The sequence below is a fragment of the Rhyacophila brunnea genome, unplaced genomic scaffold, assembly GCF_057557595.1.
Source record: "Rhyacophila brunnea isolate RB1 unplaced genomic scaffold, BYU_Rbru_1.0 scaffold_14, whole genome shotgun sequence".
NCBI lineage: Eukaryota > Metazoa > Arthropoda > Insecta > Trichoptera > Rhyacophilidae > Rhyacophila > Rhyacophila brunnea.
The window spans coordinates 5,996,055-6,018,154 of record NW_028232796.1 but is presented as its reverse complement, the minus strand read 5'-3'; the positions used below and the strand labels follow the sequence as shown (position 1 = coordinate 6,018,154).

The 22,100-nt window shown below is 30.5% G+C and overlaps 1 protein-coding gene across 1 annotated transcript; it reads left to right on the top strand.

Moving 5' to 3' along the window:
• Positions 1 to 5,967: 5,967 nt before the first annotated feature.
• On the top strand, positions 5,968 to 20,389 carry LOC147075561 (apolipoprotein D-like). The gene is made up of 5 exons (XM_085942346.1): positions 5,968 to 6,141; positions 10,756 to 10,886; positions 11,699 to 11,837; positions 19,253 to 19,319; positions 19,689 to 20,389. Exons 1-5 carry the CDS (start codon positions 5,968 to 5,970, stop codon positions 19,829 to 19,831), a joined length of 654 nt encoding a protein of 217 aa, XP_085798472.1. The 3' UTR covers positions 19,832 to 20,389.
• Positions 20,390 to 22,100: the final 1,711 nt, after the last annotated feature.

The following is a 22,100-nucleotide window of genomic DNA, read 5'->3' as shown; positions in this document are numbered from 1 at the left end:
CTATTTATATAATTTTGAAGCCTTATTATTCCTCATATTTATTTTAAACATGTGATGACTTTATAAAGTATTTTTGTTACATAAAATAGTATTCTTTTAAACCTCTCGCTCTAATGTTTTAGAATATAGTCATATTTCGGTACATAACTGTGCAGTGGTGTTAAGATTTTTTACATTTATTAATTTTTAAACGCATTTATAAAACTATCAGTATAATTTATATCGACATTATTATATTGAAATATTTACGATAAAAAATTATATTGGTAATCTCTGTGATCCCAAATTTGACAAGAATTAGCCATTTTATTATTCAAAAATCGGCAAGATTAACACATTTGAAGATAATTCCAAAGGTACTCACTATAAGCTATGTTTTTGACTATTTAAGTGTGATAAACATCTTATGAATAATGATTGCTTTATATTAATTATTGACCTAAGAATAAGGTAGTGTTTTTTTGAAATACGCCATTTCTTTTGTCATTCCCCAGTGGTTAAGCTACAACATACGGCCGTAGCCATAAATTGACAAACTAAAATTAAAGTAGGGAGTAAAATGATAATAACGCGCGTGTTTGAACATGTACCGTTTAAAAAATAAATAAAAAAAATGTCGGTTAGGTACATGTTCAAACACGCGCGTCAATATCATTTTACTTCCTACTTCAATTATAGTTTGTCAATTTATGGCTACGGCCGTATGTTGTAGCTTAACTACTGGGAAATGACAAAAGAAATGGCGTATTTCAAAAAAACATTACCTTATTCTTAGGTCAATAATTATTATAAAGCAATCATTATTCATAGGATGTTTATCACACTTGAATGGTCAAAGACATAGCTTATAATAAGTATCTTTAGAATCATTTTCAAATATGTTAATCTTGCCCAACACCATTGCACAGTTATGTACCGAAATATGACTATATTCTAAAACATTAGAGCGAGAGGTTTAAAAGAATACTATTTTATGTAACAAAAATACTATATAAAGTCATCAAATATTTAAAATAAATATGAGGGATAATAAGGCTTCAAAATTATATAAATAGATTATCTACAACGTTTAAGGAGTGTCCAGGATCATGGTTTGAAAATACAATAAAAACTCAATTTTGACCTACGACGAGCACGTGGGCCGTTAATGTGGGTTCAATGATACGTTTCCTTCCAAATTCAATAATTACGCTGTATTAATTAACCTAATATAATAGTAATAATTAAGAGTTGAAATTATTTGAAAAAAAAAATCTATTGATATTTATTGAACAATAATTAGACTTATAAATTAATGTACTTAAAATGTACTAAAACAAAAATGTATTCAGAAAATGTACTAACACCTTATTTCGCGGATATGTTTTCTCAAAAAATGACAACACTGAGAAATATTCTAAATGCGACAAGGGCGACTTCCTGTTCTCGCCTAATTAATGTTGTCGGACAGTACTCATTTCGCGAATTATCTTAATACCTAAACTATCTGACGTCTTTTAAATTCTGTCGATAAAATCCTAAATAATAGTACCTGCTTTGTTATTAAATTAATGTAATGCATTATCTACTTTCAATACAAATTATACTATATTCTGACATTATTAGTCTTGAGTAAAAAATAGTTTGTATTTTTATGTCAATCTACTCAAAACGGACAATGCACTAGTTTCCATTGTCTTCTCATAATTTGAATTGTTGCTATGTTTAAAAAAGTTATGATTACAATTTATATTCTCTGCCAAAAAAGGTAATGCCTTGAGTTAGGGAAAGAAGTCCGATTTCTAAATCCAAATTTAATCCTAAATGTAGGTTTGAAGTTGACCTTTTTCTAGTATTTAATTATTGTTCAGAATACCAAACTTCTTTATAAAAAGTGTTTCTGAATTATTGATTAAATACATTTAAAGTAAAGAGTATTGAGTTTAATAGGTCAGCCAGGATATTTCAGGGTATTTTTTTTTCGGAACGTGTTTCACGCTGCAAAAAAGACACAAAGGCGGATAGGTAAATATCACCAGAGTATCCGTTAAATTAAATGAATACTGAGTTACATACTGTCAGTATTACTGTGGCAATTTAATTCCCGGAACGGCACGTAGCACTCGTGACATAATTGTGTCAAAATTACGTAAGTATTCCTGTTTGAACATGTTTGAGTGAATGTGTGTGTACATTTCAAGCTGTAGGTAGATATTGTGTAGGTAATAGATATCTGCATGTGCACTTTGACACTCGAAAACAATCGGAAAAAAGTGCTTCAGAAACATTATAAGTGACATAACGTCACCTTACTATTAAGACCTTGTAAGTTCGATATTATGGAATAATGAAGTTTCTTCGACAAAAGTTAAACAAAAAAACATTTTAAATCATCATAAAAACCTCGGTTCTATAGACTAGTTCTATCGACAAAATTTAAATACTCGTAAGTTTCGTGGTTCCAAACATGGAATTAAAACCTCGTATTTCACAACCTGTGTTAACAGATTTATCGATTAGAGAGGTGATTAAAATATTGTTTTTATTAAGTTTTTCCTTCTCCTCAACATTCTTCTCAAACAGGTAAGGTGGCGCTAAGTAATTAATAATGGCAGTGAAGATAAGTCAGACACAGCCAAATACAATAGGACTTTAAGAGTGCGATATGCATTATGGTCCGTCAAATAATTAAATTTGCTATGATAGCTGAATAATAATTATTTATTAATTGAGAAAAATTGGGGCTAATCTTAACTGAAGAATTGGGTACAATTTTTTTTTGAATTCGGAAACAATGCGCCACTGTCAATAAGTCACTGTGCGTTTGCTATGAGAGGATTTTATGCCAAAAAAAGCGATAATCTAATATATTAATCCTACTTATTTATATGACGTAGTTGTTTGTAATTTTCGACTACATATTTCTTAAATAATTAATTGTTGTTGTTCATAATATGATGCACAAACTTAGCAAGCGCAATCATGTTTTTTTACATGTATGATCAAATATAATATTCATAAATTTATCAATTTATTGTTTTTATTAAAAAACAAATATATTAAATTTTTAACATAATCGATGGCTTAATGCAAAGATATTTATTGTACGAGTGTCCAGTTTTTGTCGAAATTGAGTTAACACTCACAAAACGTTCATCTGTATCGTATCTTTATGCTGTAAAACTGTTGTACGTTCAAATAAAATATTTTGAGAAGATATTGTATCTTTTAAATACATAATAATGTGTCCATTTCTCATGCATCTCAAATCTTTAAATTTGATTTTCAAGTTAAGGCATCGATATATTATAATATACATACAATAAAATAAACTTGAACATGTCATCACTGGATTCACGCTAATGTACTTTATGTAATATGCGAAGGACTTTTGGAATATCAAATCATTTGACTTTCTATATGGAAATTTGTCGGTAAATATTTTCAGGTAGATTTGTGAAGATAATATGCGAGTGGGGTGGTTTACATAAGGTATACGATTCGTATAAATAGACGAATATACTTTATCATCCATTTCATACATTTATTTATATAGAAAAGAGTATAATGGCAATACAGCGATTGGCCAATGCGCCATAAAATGTAATAAATACAAATTATAAAAATTATCTAATTACAAATAACAACAAAGTAGAAAAGAAAGTATGACGTGCTTATGTAGATATTAAAGTAAAATGATTGATACAATTATAAATTTAAACTATTTAATACGCTCACAAACATGGTATAGTTAATAAAAAATAAATCAACGTTTATGGCGCCCTCAAATAAGTTAATTGCACGATACACAGCATCATGAAACATTACATCCGACCTGCGATGGGGTATCATGAAGACCGTATGGTTACGAGTGATATTGGTGAGAACATGAAAATTAATATTTGCCAGTATATACGAATTTTAAATGAACCCACAAAGAAGTAAAAAGAAATGCTTTAAAAGAGTAATCACTCTTCGGATGAACAAGGATTGCATTGACACCCAGAAGAAAACTAGTCTGAAAATTCATTTCATAATAATTATCATAAGGAAAGAATCCGTATGTCCTTAAGTAGAGAAAACTATGAAATCTATTGTGGACTCGATCCAACTTAATTGCGTGGACGGACTTGATGACTATCCATATTAATATACCTTATAATCTGAGTCTGTATATTGCTAGATGTATGTCTCTCTAAGATAATTACATTCCTCTCAGTACCGTGTGATATATTGTCAAGAATTATTTTTCGATCTAGCGGCCTCCTTATGTAATAATTGTACAATACTCAAACCATTCAAAACACCAAATTAAATATAAATTTTGATAATCATATTTGATAAAGGTTACCATGTGATATATCATGAATTTCCACCAAGTAGCTACCAACGCTGAATATCGTGAAAAGGCTAGTATTGTTAACATCACTATTCGCGATTATTGAAGAATTTATATTTAATATATATATATTTAAATGCAATGGTTGAATTTTGATGTTGTACCTGCGGGCATGACCACCAAGACGTTGAAGACATCCTCTGGGATTGTCCACTTATGGAACCTGAACGAGCGAAGCTGTTTGCCAGGGTCCGTCCTCACACTAGCCCAATTAGTCACGCAAAACCAATAAATAATACGTCATTGCGCAAAACTGATAGAAACCGAGGCCAACTTTGCGGCATTCGAGAAATTTGCAGCGTCGTATGGTGAGCGGGATAGTCCCAACTCAATTTAGACTGGTGACACTCAGTATGCGGATACATAAGGCGCTTAACATCAGCGGACAGCAGAGCCAGTCCACAAAAATATTTATTTTATCCTTTTCTAACTTCCTTTTTTAAGCACTTCGGTACATGGTTGTGGCAATAGTCTCGTGCGGGTCCGTCTCGGGACGGAATAAGCACTTAAAAGTTTTTATTTTTAGCGTCATGTTTATAGCGTCATTTTTAACGTTTATAGCGTCATGGAAGGCGTGCATATCCACGGCTGTACATACATGACGGGTGGTGGTGGGAACCTAGGTTTTGTATGTTATAGCCAATTTCTCAACTTATTAGGGTCATGTATGACTCAAACACGCATTAAAAACAGCATGTGAATTTTGCCAGACCCGGGATTCTAATCCGGGACCCATGATATTCTAAGCCGACACAGCCCAAATTTACCTAAGCGATGCATTTTTCTAGTGGTAACAATACATGTATAATATCATCATTAACTGGGGTTATTACAATGCTAGATGAAAGCCTTCTCTAGCTACTTCCATTTTCTTCTGTACTTTTGTTGTCACGTACATCGATCAAGCCATGACAGTAAGTTTTAAGGTGTCTTTATGGCCGTGTAGTGCCCCATGGGTACCACTGTATGACGGTATTTATCCAGCGGTTGTCCACTCGCCATCCAACGTATACGACCCATCGTCAGTTTTATTACATTGGGTCTTTAACTCCATTTATATCTTAAATGTAAAGTGTAGTACCATTGCTTACGTACACATCTAAAATAATATGAACCTTTAATGCAAGAGAAATCTAATAATTATGATTGGCGCAACGTGGCTTGGATAAGTGCATATTGAGCATAACGCGGAGAGACCACAGAATAAAACAATGCATTAAAAGGTAGTCAAGAGATATACGTACAATTATTAATTGTTAAAAGACGATAATCCGATTATTAAATAGTACAAAACTAAAACAAAGCTTTTAAAGAACAAAGAACTCTCAAGGAAAACCAAAAAAACCGTATATAAAACTCTCCTGCGCCCGGTATTAACATATGGATCAGAATGCTGAGCACTAAGCAAACAGGATAAGAGAAATATAGATATCTTTGAGTGAAGAGTTTTGAGAATAATCTTTGGGGCTGCTCAAGAAGGTGGCATTTAGAGGTCAAGGTATAAGACCTATACACACTTTATGGGGGCGAAAAAAATCACGTGGCATATGAAAATGTAGAGACTGCGCTGTATCGGCCACGCGCATAGAATGCCGGAGGATATACTGGAAAGGCGTGCTATGTACACAGCCCCCGAAGGCAAGAGAAGACCTGAACGGCCGAAATTGAGATGGCTGGACTGTGCCACAGAAGATTTAAAAATCGGCGCCGCTGGATCGTCCAGAATGGAGGAAGTTTTTGAAGAAGACCAAGACCCACCAAGGGTTTTAGTGCCATAAATAATTATGATGATGACAAAACTAAAATTAAAGTTAAACTTGTAATAAGAACCTTCGTAATTAGTATTTTTTTTAATTTTATGCATTTTTCGATAGTTTTTTTTTATCAAGTAATGATGAAAATTAGGAAAAGGTATTTAAATCAATAAATGTAATCCTTGGATGAAAATAGGTGAAATAGTTTTGTCGTATACAGAATACGTAAAGGGAAAACATTCATCAATATAATATTACACACTGTAAATAGAATATTCAATTTGAGTTGTGCATTTCGATTGAGGCCACGATTCGTTAGTTTACATGGGAATATTTTTAGTTTTGCAATGGTACTTTATGTAGATTTTATTATAAATTATCAATATTTTATTTAAATTTTCTCTTTTCGAACGGTAAATCAGTTGCCCAAGCCTTTTCAGACTCCTTTAAGAGCATTTTTAGGGTGCCGTGAAATAAAATAGTTTGAAAACCAATGATATATATTGAATTTAGTTACGGAACTGGTTAAATATAAGTCATTTTTTACTTCCTGATACTTTAATAATGAGAAAATAATGTATACATGAATAATACATATGCCCTATTTATTATAACCATATGGCAATAAAATAATATGCTAATTAAACAAAATAAGAAAAATTTGCAACGCAAATTTAATATAGACTCATATAAAAAAAAGTTTTTTGCACTTATGCAGAATGACACAAAATTATCGATCAGATAATTTATAAAAGTTGTAATTTTTTATCTTTATTTTCTATACTAATACGTATAGGTAAGTATTATAATCTTTCATCTTTTGGTATCCTTCCACGAGACAGACAGAAAAGCGATTTTATTGTGATTAAGTTACGGGCTTTTTACATCTATTCTTTTACATCTATTTGACATCTATTTTAACATTCAAACATAAATATATATATTTACACAGTTATTTATCATTACAAAATTAAATAAAGTCGGGATAAGATCTTTAAGTCCTCTATCTAAACATGGCCGCGTAGCTTATGCCGATATCGGCCGACTATCGCGTTGTGGGTCCCAGGTTCGAATCCTGGGTCTGGCAAGTACATAATATTGTTTTTCAATCTGTGGATGAGTCAGAGTATAGACCTAATAGGTTGAGCAAGTGGCTGGCATCCATTTCTTGTGATAACAAAATCTGTTAATACAAACCTACACTCTGTGGAGGTCCATATTGATCTTATTAAGATCGGACATGGTTGGATACATACAATATGCCCAATATAAATTTATCAACTCGTAGATGAGGGATACGTCCTTTTAGTTCGTTGCATCAGTGTAATTTAATTATGATTATTTGAGGTTAGGAAAATTTAAATTAATTTATCAGGAACGCTATAATTTATCACCAAACTGTATCTAGTGTTTGTAAAGATGTATTTTTAAACAAAAAATGTTTGTAATACTAAGCCACTTATAATAAATATTAATTCTCCTATATAAAAGTGTTTGCACTTCCGGATCTGCTCGAGTGTTATCACAATAACAATGTTTGTCACATTAAATTTATTTTCATATAAATAATCAAATATTTCATCAGCCAACCTTTTAGTAAGTGAACCACGACAGTATTGCTATCGATTACTTCATACAAGATTAACTAAGGTTCGCCTAATTTAATATAACAATCTTAATAATATAATATCTGTGTTGTTGTTCGTTATAATAACTATATTTTAATTTGGTAGTACCTACGTCAAACTACTAAGCTTAGTTTTTTTTTTATATGGATACATATTTGATTAATAAACACAGAACTGTTTTTATGACAGTATGGCTTTATTATTTTTGGTGTTTGATGTATATTGCGGAGAAACACAGTATGCGAGGAACGATTATTCAATTGAAAATTTGTTAACCGCTTGATTGAAAGGTTTGATATCGACTACACATTATACCTGATATCATATTATGATATGATATGAAGTTCAGTTAATGTTAACTGTTTTTATGACGAGTGGTTCATTATCGATTGCGATCATTAGTTCTAGTTTGTATCGATAGATGTTACTATATCATATCTGTGTGCAAAATAAAAAGGAAGATAATCTAAAATCACTACGGTTAAAGTAAATTTGACTATTATTTTAATTATTTCAAGTTTTTGTTGATTTTACAATATTGAGACACTTAAATAGACAGTTGTTACAGGATTTGAATCCATCTTCAAAATATAAAAATATGAAAATATGAAATGAAGAAGATACAAAGGAAAATAAACTCATATTATGATTTTAATTGCTTCTCACAGGTTAGATAAAGTCAAGTCTACGTTTGATCAACTTTAACATTAATCATTGGAGAGTGGGGTGATTGGGTGATCCACCGCTCACCTCCGGAGTTTTTCCCCCCTCTGCGGCTCAAATTTTGATGAGCAAACGGGCAAGACCCGAAGTAACACACGATAAAGATGCGATTATGGATGCCAATCTTGCTTTGGCCTTCTCTCAGTCTTCTTGGGAGCACCGGCTGGTGCGGAAGAAGATGACCCCGACTCTGGACTCGGATTGGACGAACGCCAGACCCCATGACTGAATGCTGGTATCCGCAGAACCGGACAGAAGCGTGACGTGGGGTGGGGAGATGTTGGAGGCCTGTGCGGCGGCGGTCCTTGTTGATTGCTTTTTTTTTTCTTATTACATACTTACTAGAGATTCCCTCACCCAGATCCCAAACCTGGTCTCGACTGGTCGCGAAGCCACCGAGGCCGGGTCCTTTCAACCACAAATCATGCTTCACTCCCGATAGGCACCACATATAAAGGGGATAGACTATAAAATCGTCTAGGTGGCCCAAATATAAAAGCAAATTACCCTAAGCAAGAAGCAAGCACTGCCTGATAAAGCCCTCAACTTTAGTTTTGATACTTTTAATTCCTTAATATTTAACTGTCTCATATTTTCGGTGAAATATAATTAGATTGACACTTCAGTAGGTTTTAAAGCAGATGTAACGTGAAAAAATCATAAAAGTAATCAATAATTAATGAAAAACACAAGAAAGATTTCACGATATAATTAATCACGATTGTCAAATCAGTTTTGTCAGATAAAAGAAATATAATAGGGACCAATAAATTCATGTATAGACTTCGTTCATAATTACCGTGTTTTTCAGTACAAAAGATTAACCAGATTAAAAACGGTTAACTATAGACATGCACACATGATAACAAAAAATAAAAATACGCAGTATATAAGCACCTATCACGTAATGACTATTTTTTTAAAGTAAGTAGACGTGAAACAAAATAGCCATATTATAAAAAAGACTTATTTTACTGTTGATGTAACAAATTAGTAAAACATGTATGGCGTTGTTACTTTTCATAAGAATTTAAGGGTAATTGGCAAACCTCTAAAAATCATCTGGGGATCTCAATAAAGGTCCCAACCCATGAGTTTGAAGAGTGGTGAGGGCAGTTTTTTGACAGTTTTCCCATAACCAACAAAACAGCAGGGTAATAGACGGTTCAGCTGAATTTGTTTTGCACACCCTCATCTGGTTCGGTGATCTGTTATAAATTAACACTACCATACACATTTTTTTTATTTGAAGTCATTTACAAATTGGATTTTTGTATGGAATATAAAATTTATAATTTAAAAAATAATCAATGTTTCAGATTAATATGTATGCAAAAGTATTTTTAATTTTATATATGACAGCTACGTGCTATGCTCAAATTCCTGAGTTTTGGCAAGAATGCCCTAAAGTGAGTGTAAAACAAGATTTTGATTCAACCTGAGTAAGAATAAAGTTATAACATTTAATATATCAATAATATATTCCCCTCCCAGTTGATTTTACGTTACAATTGTTACTCCGACAGATTTTTTTTTTTATTCAGACAATTTTGTAATGCATGTCTCAATAGTATGTATATCGACCACGGAGTGTCAAAAACGCATAAATGAAAATTTGATATTTAAAGGAGAAGAAAATGAAATATTAATTTGGTGGGCCTCTCTTATAAATATTGACTTTTGAGACACTATACATAAAATTCCGTGTTCGAAAATTTGTACGTATATAGTGGACCGTATCTCAGTTCACCATGAGCTGTTGTATTGACACTAAAGTCCGTGTAATACTGAAATCAAATTCATGTCTAACACTTAAAATACGTTAAAAACGAAAGAATACAGGGGAAAATAGGTAGATAAGAAAATTAGAAATGTAATCATATCGTATATATTTATATAGCTTCTGAATAATTCAAAAGTAGGTGGTTAGTAAGTATGTCCTCGTAAGTATAAAGGCATACCTACCTATTAAATATCTGTTACTAATGATAGAGTTGTTGTCAAATATTTGATAGCAATCAATTTCAAAATAATACAATTAGAATATTACTGTCTGAAATGCTTCACGAACTACGCCTGTTTTTTTTTAATATAAATGCTATACGACCATTTCTTTCTGATACAACAGCTTACGGTTAACAGTAATACGGCGAAACGTAATACGTCCAATTTACACGTAACCTTGAAATTCTAAACAATTTACTCCACCATAGCTATTATACATAATTTTATTAATACAATTAATCTAATATTTTTTTATTTCATTCTATAGTATCTTGGGAAATGGTATGAATATGCGAAATACTGCAATGTTTTTGAAATATTCGGAAAATGTATCACAGCGACTTACACTTCGAAAACATCCGGGACTATTGACGTTACAAATTCACAAGTGTATAAAGTGTAAGTGAAAATTAAAAAATATATATAATTCATTTCCATCGACTGTTGTGTTGAAGGGAGAAAAAAGACCCACAGAAATCAAATTTTACTGGAGGCACAAAAACGTTTTTGTTTTCTGTCAAAGTTAAAATATACAATAGACGTAAACCTTACATGCATGACGATCATTATTTTGGTCTTTTATGTTAACAATTATTAATTTTCCCACTTCACTTCCTTCTTTTAAAAAAAATTAAATAAAAAGAAAAACTAAATTTAGTCCGCACTTGGAGCAAACATCCTTCAGATACAGCTTGTATTTAGTCGTATTCAATGTTATTATCCAATAAAACATATTTTAAAAATATATAAATTTAATTTATAATAAAATTCCTTCTTACAGTTGATATTATAAGTGTAATTTTCATAAAAATGTTTTAAAAAGAAAACATAATATAACCTAACAACGACAGTAACCGGCTAATATTTAATTTAATAATTAAACATAATTATTACCATCTGCAATTCAAAAGTGACTTTTACATGTCAGTATAAACTTACATTTTTATAATATAAGATAAAATATTATATCTTTAAATTCTGATTGACTTAAGTTTTTTTACTATTATAATATTTGAATAGTTTTTTTGCAACCCAGGCTTTGCCTTTCAGCATCTTCATGCATTTTGATGCATTCAGTTCACTGATTATGGGTCAGACTTTAACATTGTTTATTTATTATTTTGTTTGTAATTAACTGTGTTGCCTTTATGATCGGCATCCTTATTATTGTTACTATTGTATTATTAATGGGTACCTAATATTATTTTTAGATTCAATTTTAATATTCCTTACACCATTTCTGGTACAGCAACATTTGCTGGACTGCCTACCGTTGGAAGTCTGAAAGTTGTTTTAGGGTTTTCACCTATTCCAGCGCTTTATAATGTACTTGAAACGGGAATGGGACGATTTGACACCGCGAACTGGCCTCCGCCGATTGGCCTCCGGTTATTGGCCGCCGGTACAATCGGACACCGACCCAATTGGCCTCCGGGACGATCGGACGCCGGTACAATCGGGCGCCGACCCAATTGGACACCGGCCCAACTGGCCGCCGGGAGATTGGACGCCGCACGGCTGAATTAAATGCGCAAAGGAAAAGACCTACGTAACGACTTGGTAGAGAAAGTAGACACGACACTTTAATATGCTTCTATCTACTTAGTGGTTGTACCTTATACATTTTTCGCTTATGATTGATAATAATTATTACTTATGCTTTATACTGTTTATAAAAAGAGAAGAATTCTTTCCTCGTCAGAACTTGAAGATGTACATAATTAAGTAAGTAATTTATTGTGTATACCTACCTATTCATATTAAAAAAATATATATTATATTAATAATGAATTGGTTAGTGAAAATAATATCTTTCGGCGTTTTCTCGATTTCATGTTATTATAATTGAACTTTATATTTATTCATCATCCGTAAATAAGTATTTTGAAGTTTATGAAATTACAAACAATATAAGTAGGTAAAATACTTGAAAGGTACCTACATATTACATTATATATTATATTATTGTTTGAAATGTGTTGGTCAATCGATCTTTAATAATTAGGTACAATTTATATTAATCAAGGCGTTTACGTAATAAATAAAATAAGTCTATAATAATTAACAAACTATACCGTATTCAGTACCTACATGTATTCTGTACCTACATTATTATATATTATGTTGACAAAGCGAATTTGTATGTAGGTGCATATTATTATCAATAGACTATCGTTTGAAATAGGTGTTAGGTATCTTCGGCTTAAAATTGCTTATTCCATTTTTATTACTAAACGTATTTTATCAAAAACGCGCTAACTCACATTAGATAAATTTCAAGAAAAGTTGACTCAAAAAATTCAGCACGGTGCATAGGTAAATGAATATTTTTTCATAGCGTGGTATATTTTTTTACATTATTTTTAAAATAACTGGAGTAGAGTGTACTAGATATTAATTTAAGTCGAAATGTTCATATGTTAAAAATTTCACCATTAATTTTAAATGTGTACACATATTTTTGTTGAAAGATAAATAGTATGGCTAACATTAATACATTATTATAAACATTATTATGGACGCTAAACCAAGATATGTTACGGAGACTTGAAGCTTTCGAGATGTGTCTGTATAGATGCATCCTCAAAATTTCTTGAACTGACAGGGTGACAAATGTTGAAATTCTCAATCGAATGGGAAAGGACCAAGAAGTTCTACGTAGTATTAAAACCAGGAAACTACAGTACCTCGGCTACATTATGAGAGGACAAAAGTACAGTATTCCCCAACTTATCATTCAAGGAAAGATCAATGGTAAGCGTAGCAGAGGACGGCGCCGCATTTCGTGGCTTAAAAACCTCCGTGATTAGTACGAGTGCAGCTCCATTGAACTATTCCAGGTATCAGACGACAAAGATAATATTGCCTTGATGGTGTCCGACCTCCGCTAGGGGATGGCACAATAAGAAGAAGAAGATAAATATTTATTTCTGAAGAAAATCTTACAAATGGAAAATTCACTGTTGGAATATGAATACGTATAATATAACAAAAACAGTAAAACAAAATAGTAATAAGTAGCAGTGTAAACTTAATAATTATATATCCTCTTTGACAACAAAAGTCAATACCACCACCTGTCACCTGACCAAAGCTACTAAAAACCATCCACACATTATATATATGGTGGATACAGAATGGTGACATGACTTGGGAAGATAATAAGAAAATAAATAATCTAGGAAAAAAAAATTATATTGACTGGTGAAACATTTCACCAAGCATGGATTTATATTTTATGAGTTGTATTGTTTTGTGTAACTACGTCGAAATATATAATACCTATTATATTAATCACTAGGAAGCCGATGTTTGTAATAGGGAATTATTTTTAATTTATCTGTGGAAATACCTGGGTACGTGGGAAAGCCACAGTTATTTAAAAATAATCTGATCTAACTACCTTATTAGCTCGATCAGGGGTTAAAAAATGATTCGCCTTTGTCATGAGAATTATACAAAATATTATAATAGCGTTAAAAATATTTTTAATATGACAAGAATTTCGAAAAATGTCTAACTCATCGGCTAACAGTCTAAGAGCCGTCTGTCCAGTGAATTCGTCCAAAAATATCAGCAAAATATAATATAAAACATTGGAGTGATCCTGAAATCGATAATTCAATACCTACTTTGATTTAAAATAACAAAAGCCGATTGCCAATAAGTAACGCAATTTAGAAAGTGCTTCAGAGAGAATTATAAAAGCATTAGCTCACTTCGATACAAGTAGATAGGACTCGTATAGCTTAGTGGCTAGAGCACGCATCTGGGCGCGAATCCTGTTGGATGTCGTATTTTTTTAGTTAGGTTAAATAATACTGGGTAATTATTGAGTTTGGAAGAAAATAAATCATTAAATCGACATTGACTGATGATATTGCAGCACGTATTTATAAATTAAATAATTAGTATAACACAAATTATGACTTAATAAGTAGAATTGAACAGTAAACATATTATTAAATATATCGATGACCCAATCACATAAACCTTTTTTAACTGCAACCGGTTTCGTCCACCCAGATGCTAGTCTAGTCAGTACGATAAAAATTGCGTTTTATTAAATTAAATCAATAATAGAATTCATTTCCACCATGAATTTACAGTTAACATAATTAATAAAAGAAATATTATATTAAACAGAATTACATATACGAGTGAACACAGTTTGAAAACCCCTTTTTTTGAAAAAAAATAGGTTTAATAGTATTATTTCGATCAGGGTTGGCAAACCTTTTACGTACGTGAGCCAAAATTTCCCTATTATAATTGTTCGACTGTCTGACATACCGACATTCATGAGAAAAAATTAAAAACAGTTTTTAAGAATGCTATTGAAAAAGTTTAAAGATTATAATTGAGTTCTTGATATTCTATTTTCACTGTGTTTCTAGCCGAAGGCTAATCTTTTATTCGTTCAATAATTTTTTCCTTGTTTTCAAATTTTCAAGGAGATTGTGGAAGCATTTTAGCAACGCTTCTTTCATATTATTATATTCCCTATCACTAACTAAGCGGTTTTCCGTTTTTAGCGATTATATTTGAGGTAAAATAATAAGCAGCTGTTTATATTTGAATGACTGCCGATAAATTTCACCAAGTTGTCATCATTGTTGGATAAATATTTTTATTTTTAATCTGTCATTTTTGCCTGACTTTCGTTGATTGGTAAAAATAATATTAAAAACCGAAGAAAACATTGCTCTGTCGTCATCATTTTTTAATATTACATACTTACTTATAAGAACATTAATTTATTTGCAAAACTTTTCTTGTATATTATTAAATTATTGTAGGTTTTTTTTTCTTTTCAAAATAAAACATTCGCGTGCCATGAAAAATCATCTCGCGTGACACTAGTGTCACAGGTTCGCCATCACTGATCTAGATTCATTCTGCTGTAGGGTTAATGCTTTTAACTTTTGCATTATCTACTTAGTATTAGTATTTTGAGATGTTTAAAAAATACCTAATGATTATTTACCTTTGTATACATAGACCACAATTTCGGAGTATATTTTCGGGGCAAATTTTCATAACAGTTAAATATGGTAAAATAAAAAAATGTATAATCCTCGTCATAGACATTTTCTTTGATCATTGTAAGTGGCAATATGATGCAAATCCTTACTGCTTATTTTAATAATAATTTAGTTTATATTCTAAATTTAATTAAACGTTTAATTTTTTTTTTCTAACAGTGCTTTAATGAATTAAATTTACAGAAAAGATGATCGCCTTTTGTTTATGTTTTTAGTTGTTATTAGTTATAGACATTCATCAAAAATATAAATTGTTTTTTTGCTCTTTGAAAAAAATTGAGAATATGACAGTTGCACCCATCTGCTTCTAAGGTATAGATATTATTTATTTAGTAGATTCTAATGTAATGAACAAAGAAAGGCCTCAGAAATACAATCATTTAAAGGTGCTGATAACCGAATTAAAAAAATATACAGGATTATGGTTGTAGAAATCCAATTGCATATTAAAATGGACTCTTTCACAACTACAAAATGTCTCAATACGTCCGATGGTTTTTGTATTACTCCAAGTAGGCCTACTACTGAATAAACTATATATTTATAAGAATATAAATACATTACTTACGAGGTATTAGATACAGTAAATAATATACATTATATTATATAATTATTTGCCATACAAAACCAATGATTTAAGAATTCTATGCGAGAGTTAATTTGATTTTACAAACCTTTAACAATAAAAAGGTACCTAATTGTCAATTTTTTTATAAATAAAATAATTTAAAAAAAACTGTAGGTATCCACTAACTAATTATTATGTAGGTATGATTTTTAACTTTATATCAAATAAAAACATGTCATTTGTAAAATTATGGATACCCTCAAACTGTGTAACCTATAATATGATAAGGTATAAAAGGATTACTTGGGAGGATTGACTAATCCAGTATTCAAAATCGTGTTTAAGAAAAAAGACATCTTATTCAGTATCATAGGCATTCCAGTAAAATGATAATTGTGAACAATTAGTACGAAATAATTTAGGAATTTTATAGTATTGACAAAGAAATTAGTGCATTGTTTGAAGTGAAATTAATAATTAAACTATTAATAATATTAATTCCTGTTACGATATAATCGTTTATTTGATAATGAGTGACATTGACAATTAAAAGTGTTATTTTTAGTGAAATTATTTGAGAAATAAATAAACTCAAGTGACAATAATTAGTGACAAATACCATATTCGCAATGGAAGGGCAGATTATGAGCGAACGCGGGCCGGGCATGGAAAGTTAGAGTGTGACACACACACTGACAACGAATGTCATCAATTTTAACTTATGTAACAAATTCATACAATAAAGTAGGTAAAAACTTTATCACCTACCTATTAAATCAATGATCACAATAAAAAATATAACATTAAATAATAATAAAAAAATAACAAATAAATTATGATTAGTTGAAGTATTTGAAGTGAAGTGGAAAAAAGTAGCATGTAAGAATAATATCGAATATTTGTTTCACAAGATTGATATCATTGATATAGCTATCTCATTAGTAACCTCCGTTAAATTCCCAATACGTTGCTATGTTCCCAGAATTGACAATTTTACACCTCTTGAGTGTAGTAAGTATTTTTATTGATTACATTTACTAATGATCTATTATTATGTTTTGACGATTAATACTCATATCAAATGTATTATTAGTGAGAAGGTAGGGTTTTTTTACAAACACTTCCAACTATTCATAATTTGTTTGTTATATTTTTATTGTGAACTTAATGGTAGGTGATAAAGTTTCACCTAATTTATTGTATTACTTTATTATATAAGTAAGAATTATTAACTGTATTCATCGACAGTGTGTATTTACCTTTTGGTAAATGCACATAGTGCCCGAAGGTGCCGAAAGGCGAAACTCGGGTCGCAAAAATCGACTCAAATGGAAAAGTACAAAACTTCAATCCATTAAAATTTATTCGTTTAGTTTACTTACATTCAAATATATAGGTATGTTGAATTTTTGAGAGGTTATTAAGAAAAGTAGTAAAATATTCGGTTAGGTAGAATATATTAATAGTGTATTTACATTACAAGTTTTAGGTAGATAGGTAGGAAGGTACCTAATATTGTATTATTAAGTTCCTCCATTTATTCCTTTATTTTTATGGAAAGTAATAAATATTTTGTGTAGTCTTCGTATGTTATTTTGTTATGAGGTTTTTTGAGTTGAATATGTACGTTAATTATGTTATTTAAATATCATAAGTAGGATTATAAAATACCCATACGATGTGTATTTATGAACTGCATTTTGTTTTTATATTATTAAAATGTATTGTCTAAAATAGGTTGTCATTGAAAATAAATGTATTATTATAATTGTCGTTTTATTTATCAATTTTGCTTAGCACTGCATAATATTGTGTTTTATTTTATTTTATTATTTAATATAGGTACTGTCTTTTCATCAAGGCTTCACTGTGAGTTAATACCGTTAAAGAAATTCATATGTAAGTATTATTATAAAAATATGACTTAGCAAATAGTGAATATTATTAATTACTATAAGGTTACTTTACATATTTATCCATCAACCTACTGAAATATTTACAGCAGATTATTTTCTTAAATATTCAAAGATATTTTTATTTACCCTAAAACACACTTTAAAATGTAATGTTTTAATTTAAGAAAAGTCTGAAAGAATATTATTTTCATTCAAACTGGCGCAATTTAACTAATAAACTAGAAACAGGCAAAAAAATAAAAAACACACGACGAAATAAATAACAATAGCTTTAGTGTTTTATGGTTGTATTTTAAATCATATACATTTAATAAACTTAAAAAAATACCATATACGAATACATATATTTTGGTTACTTACTGTTTTTATTTGGTGTTTTTTCTCGCTTTCGGTAAAGTTGAGTTTCGCATAACATATACTTAATTATCCCCTTTATAGGGACACCTACAGATTCGTAAATATAAATAAAAATACGTAAATTTAATTGTGCACATCTTTAAAAGACGAGGAAAAAATTCCATTATTTTTATAAACATCATATATATATTATACTTAAATAAAAATGACTATAACTTCCAATAAAGTTACAAATTCGCTTTGTCAACATAATATCTAATGTAATATGTATATACCTTTCAAGTAGTTTACCTACTTATATTGTTTGTAATTTCATAATCTTCAAAATACTTATTTACGGGTGATATACACATATAAAGTTCAATTATAATAATATGAAATCGAGAAAACGCCGAAAGACAATATTTTAACTAACCAATTCATTATTAATATTTGTTGTTTTTAATATGAATAGGTAGGTATACACAAAAATTACTTAATTATGCACATCTTCAAGTTCTGGCGAGAAAAGAATTCTTTTCTTTTATAAACAGCATAAAGCATGAATAATAATTATTATCTATCATAATAAAAATATATTAAGCGCAAAATGTATTAGGTACAACCACTAAGTAGATAGAAGCATTTATTAAAGTGTCGTGTCTACTTTCTCTACGAAGTCATTACGTAGGTCTTTTCCTTTGCGCATTTTATTCAGCGGTGCGGCGTCCAATCTCCCGGAGGCCAGTTGGGCCGGTGTCAAATTGGGCCGGCGCCCGATTGTACCGGCGTCCGATCGTCCCGGAGGCCAATTGGGTCGGTGTCCGATTGTACCGGCGGCCAATAACCGGAGGCCAATCGGCGGAGGCCAGTTCGCGGTGCCAAATCGTCCTAGACCCACTTGAAACAGACTATGACAATTATGCAGTGGTATTTTCGTGTAATGAAATGCCTTTAGTAAATACCAGTAAGTATTTTTTCTTAATATCTTATTTATGTAACTTTTTAAAATGCTAAATTATTGCTTTCCATTTTTTTATCTCCAATATCATGGGTTGAAAATTCAGTATTAATCGTAGCTGACTCCATAATGAAATTTTTACTAGTTCTTTTTTTTGAAAAATGATTATTGGACGTACAATATTGCACGATAAATTCCATATTCTGAATTCAACGATTTATTAAAAAAAATGTGAATTTCCTAGACACATCCCAACTCGAGGATGCAATATAGAATCCAGCATCTGCCTGATTCAATAGCTAACTTTTAAAAAATGTCAAAATATTACATTATAATCGATTTATTTATCATCTCAACATGACTTTTTTTATACAGAGTTTTTGTGGATTTTAACCAGAAAACCAGTCCCAGATCCTGTTTATGTAAAGAAGGCCTATGATGTGATGGACAAAAATAAACTACCCCGCAATTTATTAAAGTTCACGTACCAAGAAAATGATTGTCCGCCCAACTATTAAAACACATTGTTTATATTATTTAAAATTAACAGATAAACAAATAATAAGTATTCAATTTGTAAATGAAAATATTTAACTCTATTTTACGTATATAATAAAACTATCAATAACATTTTTTACCGAAATCTCTTTTAGATTTTGAACATACAATATTCTTAAATATCTCATTTTTTTATACGTACAGATAGATCAGCATGAATTATTCGCAATACTAGTAAATATTTTGTACTGCCGCTTTGACGTTCATTTTGGTTTATAGATAAGGTCGAGATCAGACAGTTTTGCGTCCAGAGTGCGAATTTGAAGCAAAACATTTGCAATCCACTTCGATTTTTTGCGTTAAAAGTTGCGAGTTGAAAAACGATTTCAAAGAGTAAAACTTTATTGTTATTTGCAAAATTATCACGTATCTATTTTATGTTCAGTTTTACATTATAAATGTGATAATTTGCAACATTTCAATTATCGTAATCGTCAAAACTAGTTTGTTTTAGTTTAGAAAAGATTACAAGCGTGCACATTTTACAATTGTTATCGATAAAATTTTTGAGTTCGTAATCCACCCTATTACTTTGTCATCAAAACTGACATGACATCGACGATGTGATGTAACATGCGAAATTGCTGCGAAAAGTTTTCGCAAGCATTGGCAGCACAAATGTTTCATGTCGGTCTGCGGGTGGCTTTACGTATGTTATATTAAAAGTGTTGTTAAAAGTATCTGTCATTATAACAATAAACATATTATAGGCCTAATTTTTTTATAAAAGCAATACTTAATTGTTATCTTATTATTGTTATTATTATTAAATAAGTTGTCGATTTTAAAAGATTTTTATTAAAATATTTAAGATTCATTGTATTCAAATAGTATATCGGAGTGGCAAAAAATTATTACTAAGCTATATGGTTAAGAGTATACTTTAAAAAAAATAGTTAATTACTACATTTAATCAGTAACAAATTAACAGTATGCATCTCTACGTAGGTACTAATATAATGTAATAGTTGGCAGTGCCAACTTGGCACAATATATTTACCTACAAATGCATTGTATTAGATTTACCACCAATACTTATGCGTTCAAAGGCTGTAATTACACGTACGTCAAATTATCATGTTTTTGCATGGAGTATCGTGACATCTACAGGCACAATATCGTAATAATGACAGAACATTGTATTAGCAATACCAAATCACCACATTCCTTCATAAATTTGTACCGACTCGACACAAAATGCGTATGTGGCTTAAATTATATGTAGTTTATTAAAGCATTATTACAAAACATTTAACCTTGCATATTTAGGTAAAGTAAAAATGTTTTTCAGTACGACGAAAAAATGAGACATTATTTTATAGGCAAAAGGATGTAACATTTTAATCTACACCAAACTGGCTAAAAATATATCTGTTATCGTTAAAAATACAGCAAAAGGTTTAACTTTATTACGGTTCAGGGATAGCCGCCATCCTAAAATAAACCAGATATAAACCCCATGCACTGTTAAACACTTAAAATGTAGTTAGTGTTTTTCCAAGTGGAAAATGTGATTTTGAATTAAACGGGTTTTCGATTAGGCACTTGTTTTCCGTTTCTGCTTAGTAGGGGTTAAAACGACTTATCTACGTAGTACCACTCAAAATTTACTTATTCAACATCAAAAAGGGATTAATCTATTATTGGTTCCATACCAGTAAAAAGCTTTTACCCAGCTTATATTATCAATGAGTTATAACACACTTTACAAAAATCTAAATTTACCATAATGAGGTAAAAGTATATTTTTAAATAAAATTATATTAATCATAAATAATTTTGAAACACCTAAGAAACACATCTATTTGAAAAAATCTAATAAGTATTCTAATTGTGTATTTTCAGTAAAAATATTATATTCTTAAATATTGTGACTTATTCGTTGAATAAATGGTTTATTAAATATTTAGCAAGTGCAAGTACCGACTAAGAGTGCGATGCAAAACCATACTGAGGCTTACTTTGATACACACCTAACTTTAAGACGTAGATTTCGGTGACCTAAGTTTGGTAAGAAAAACATATTATATTATTCTTGAACATACATAATTCTGAAAACACTTGTAAGAAAATATGGCCAATAGGAAAAATCTTTAAAAAAAAAAGTAAGACACCCGGCAGGAATCGAACTTGCGTTTCTTGGGTATCGCGCCCTGTGCATTATCTAAAAAATAAAAAATTCAAAAAATAGAATGGTACATTCTTAAAATCTTGTGAATTATTCGTTGA

Bases quoted from the DNA above. Each gene is read 5' to 3' on its own strand.
- LOC147075561 (XM_085942346.1), top strand. From the start codon at position 5,968: ATGCCGGAGGATATACTGGAAAGGCGTGCTATGTACACAGCCCCCGAA. The intron at 6,142-10,755 runs GTTTTAGTGCCA...TTCATTCTATAG, and splicing joins AAGACCAAGACCCACCAAGG to TATCTTGGGAAATGGTATGA. The intron at 19,320-19,688 runs GTAAGTATTTTT...TTTTTTATACAG, and splicing joins AATGCCTTTAGTAAATACCA to AGTTTTTGTGGATTTTAACC.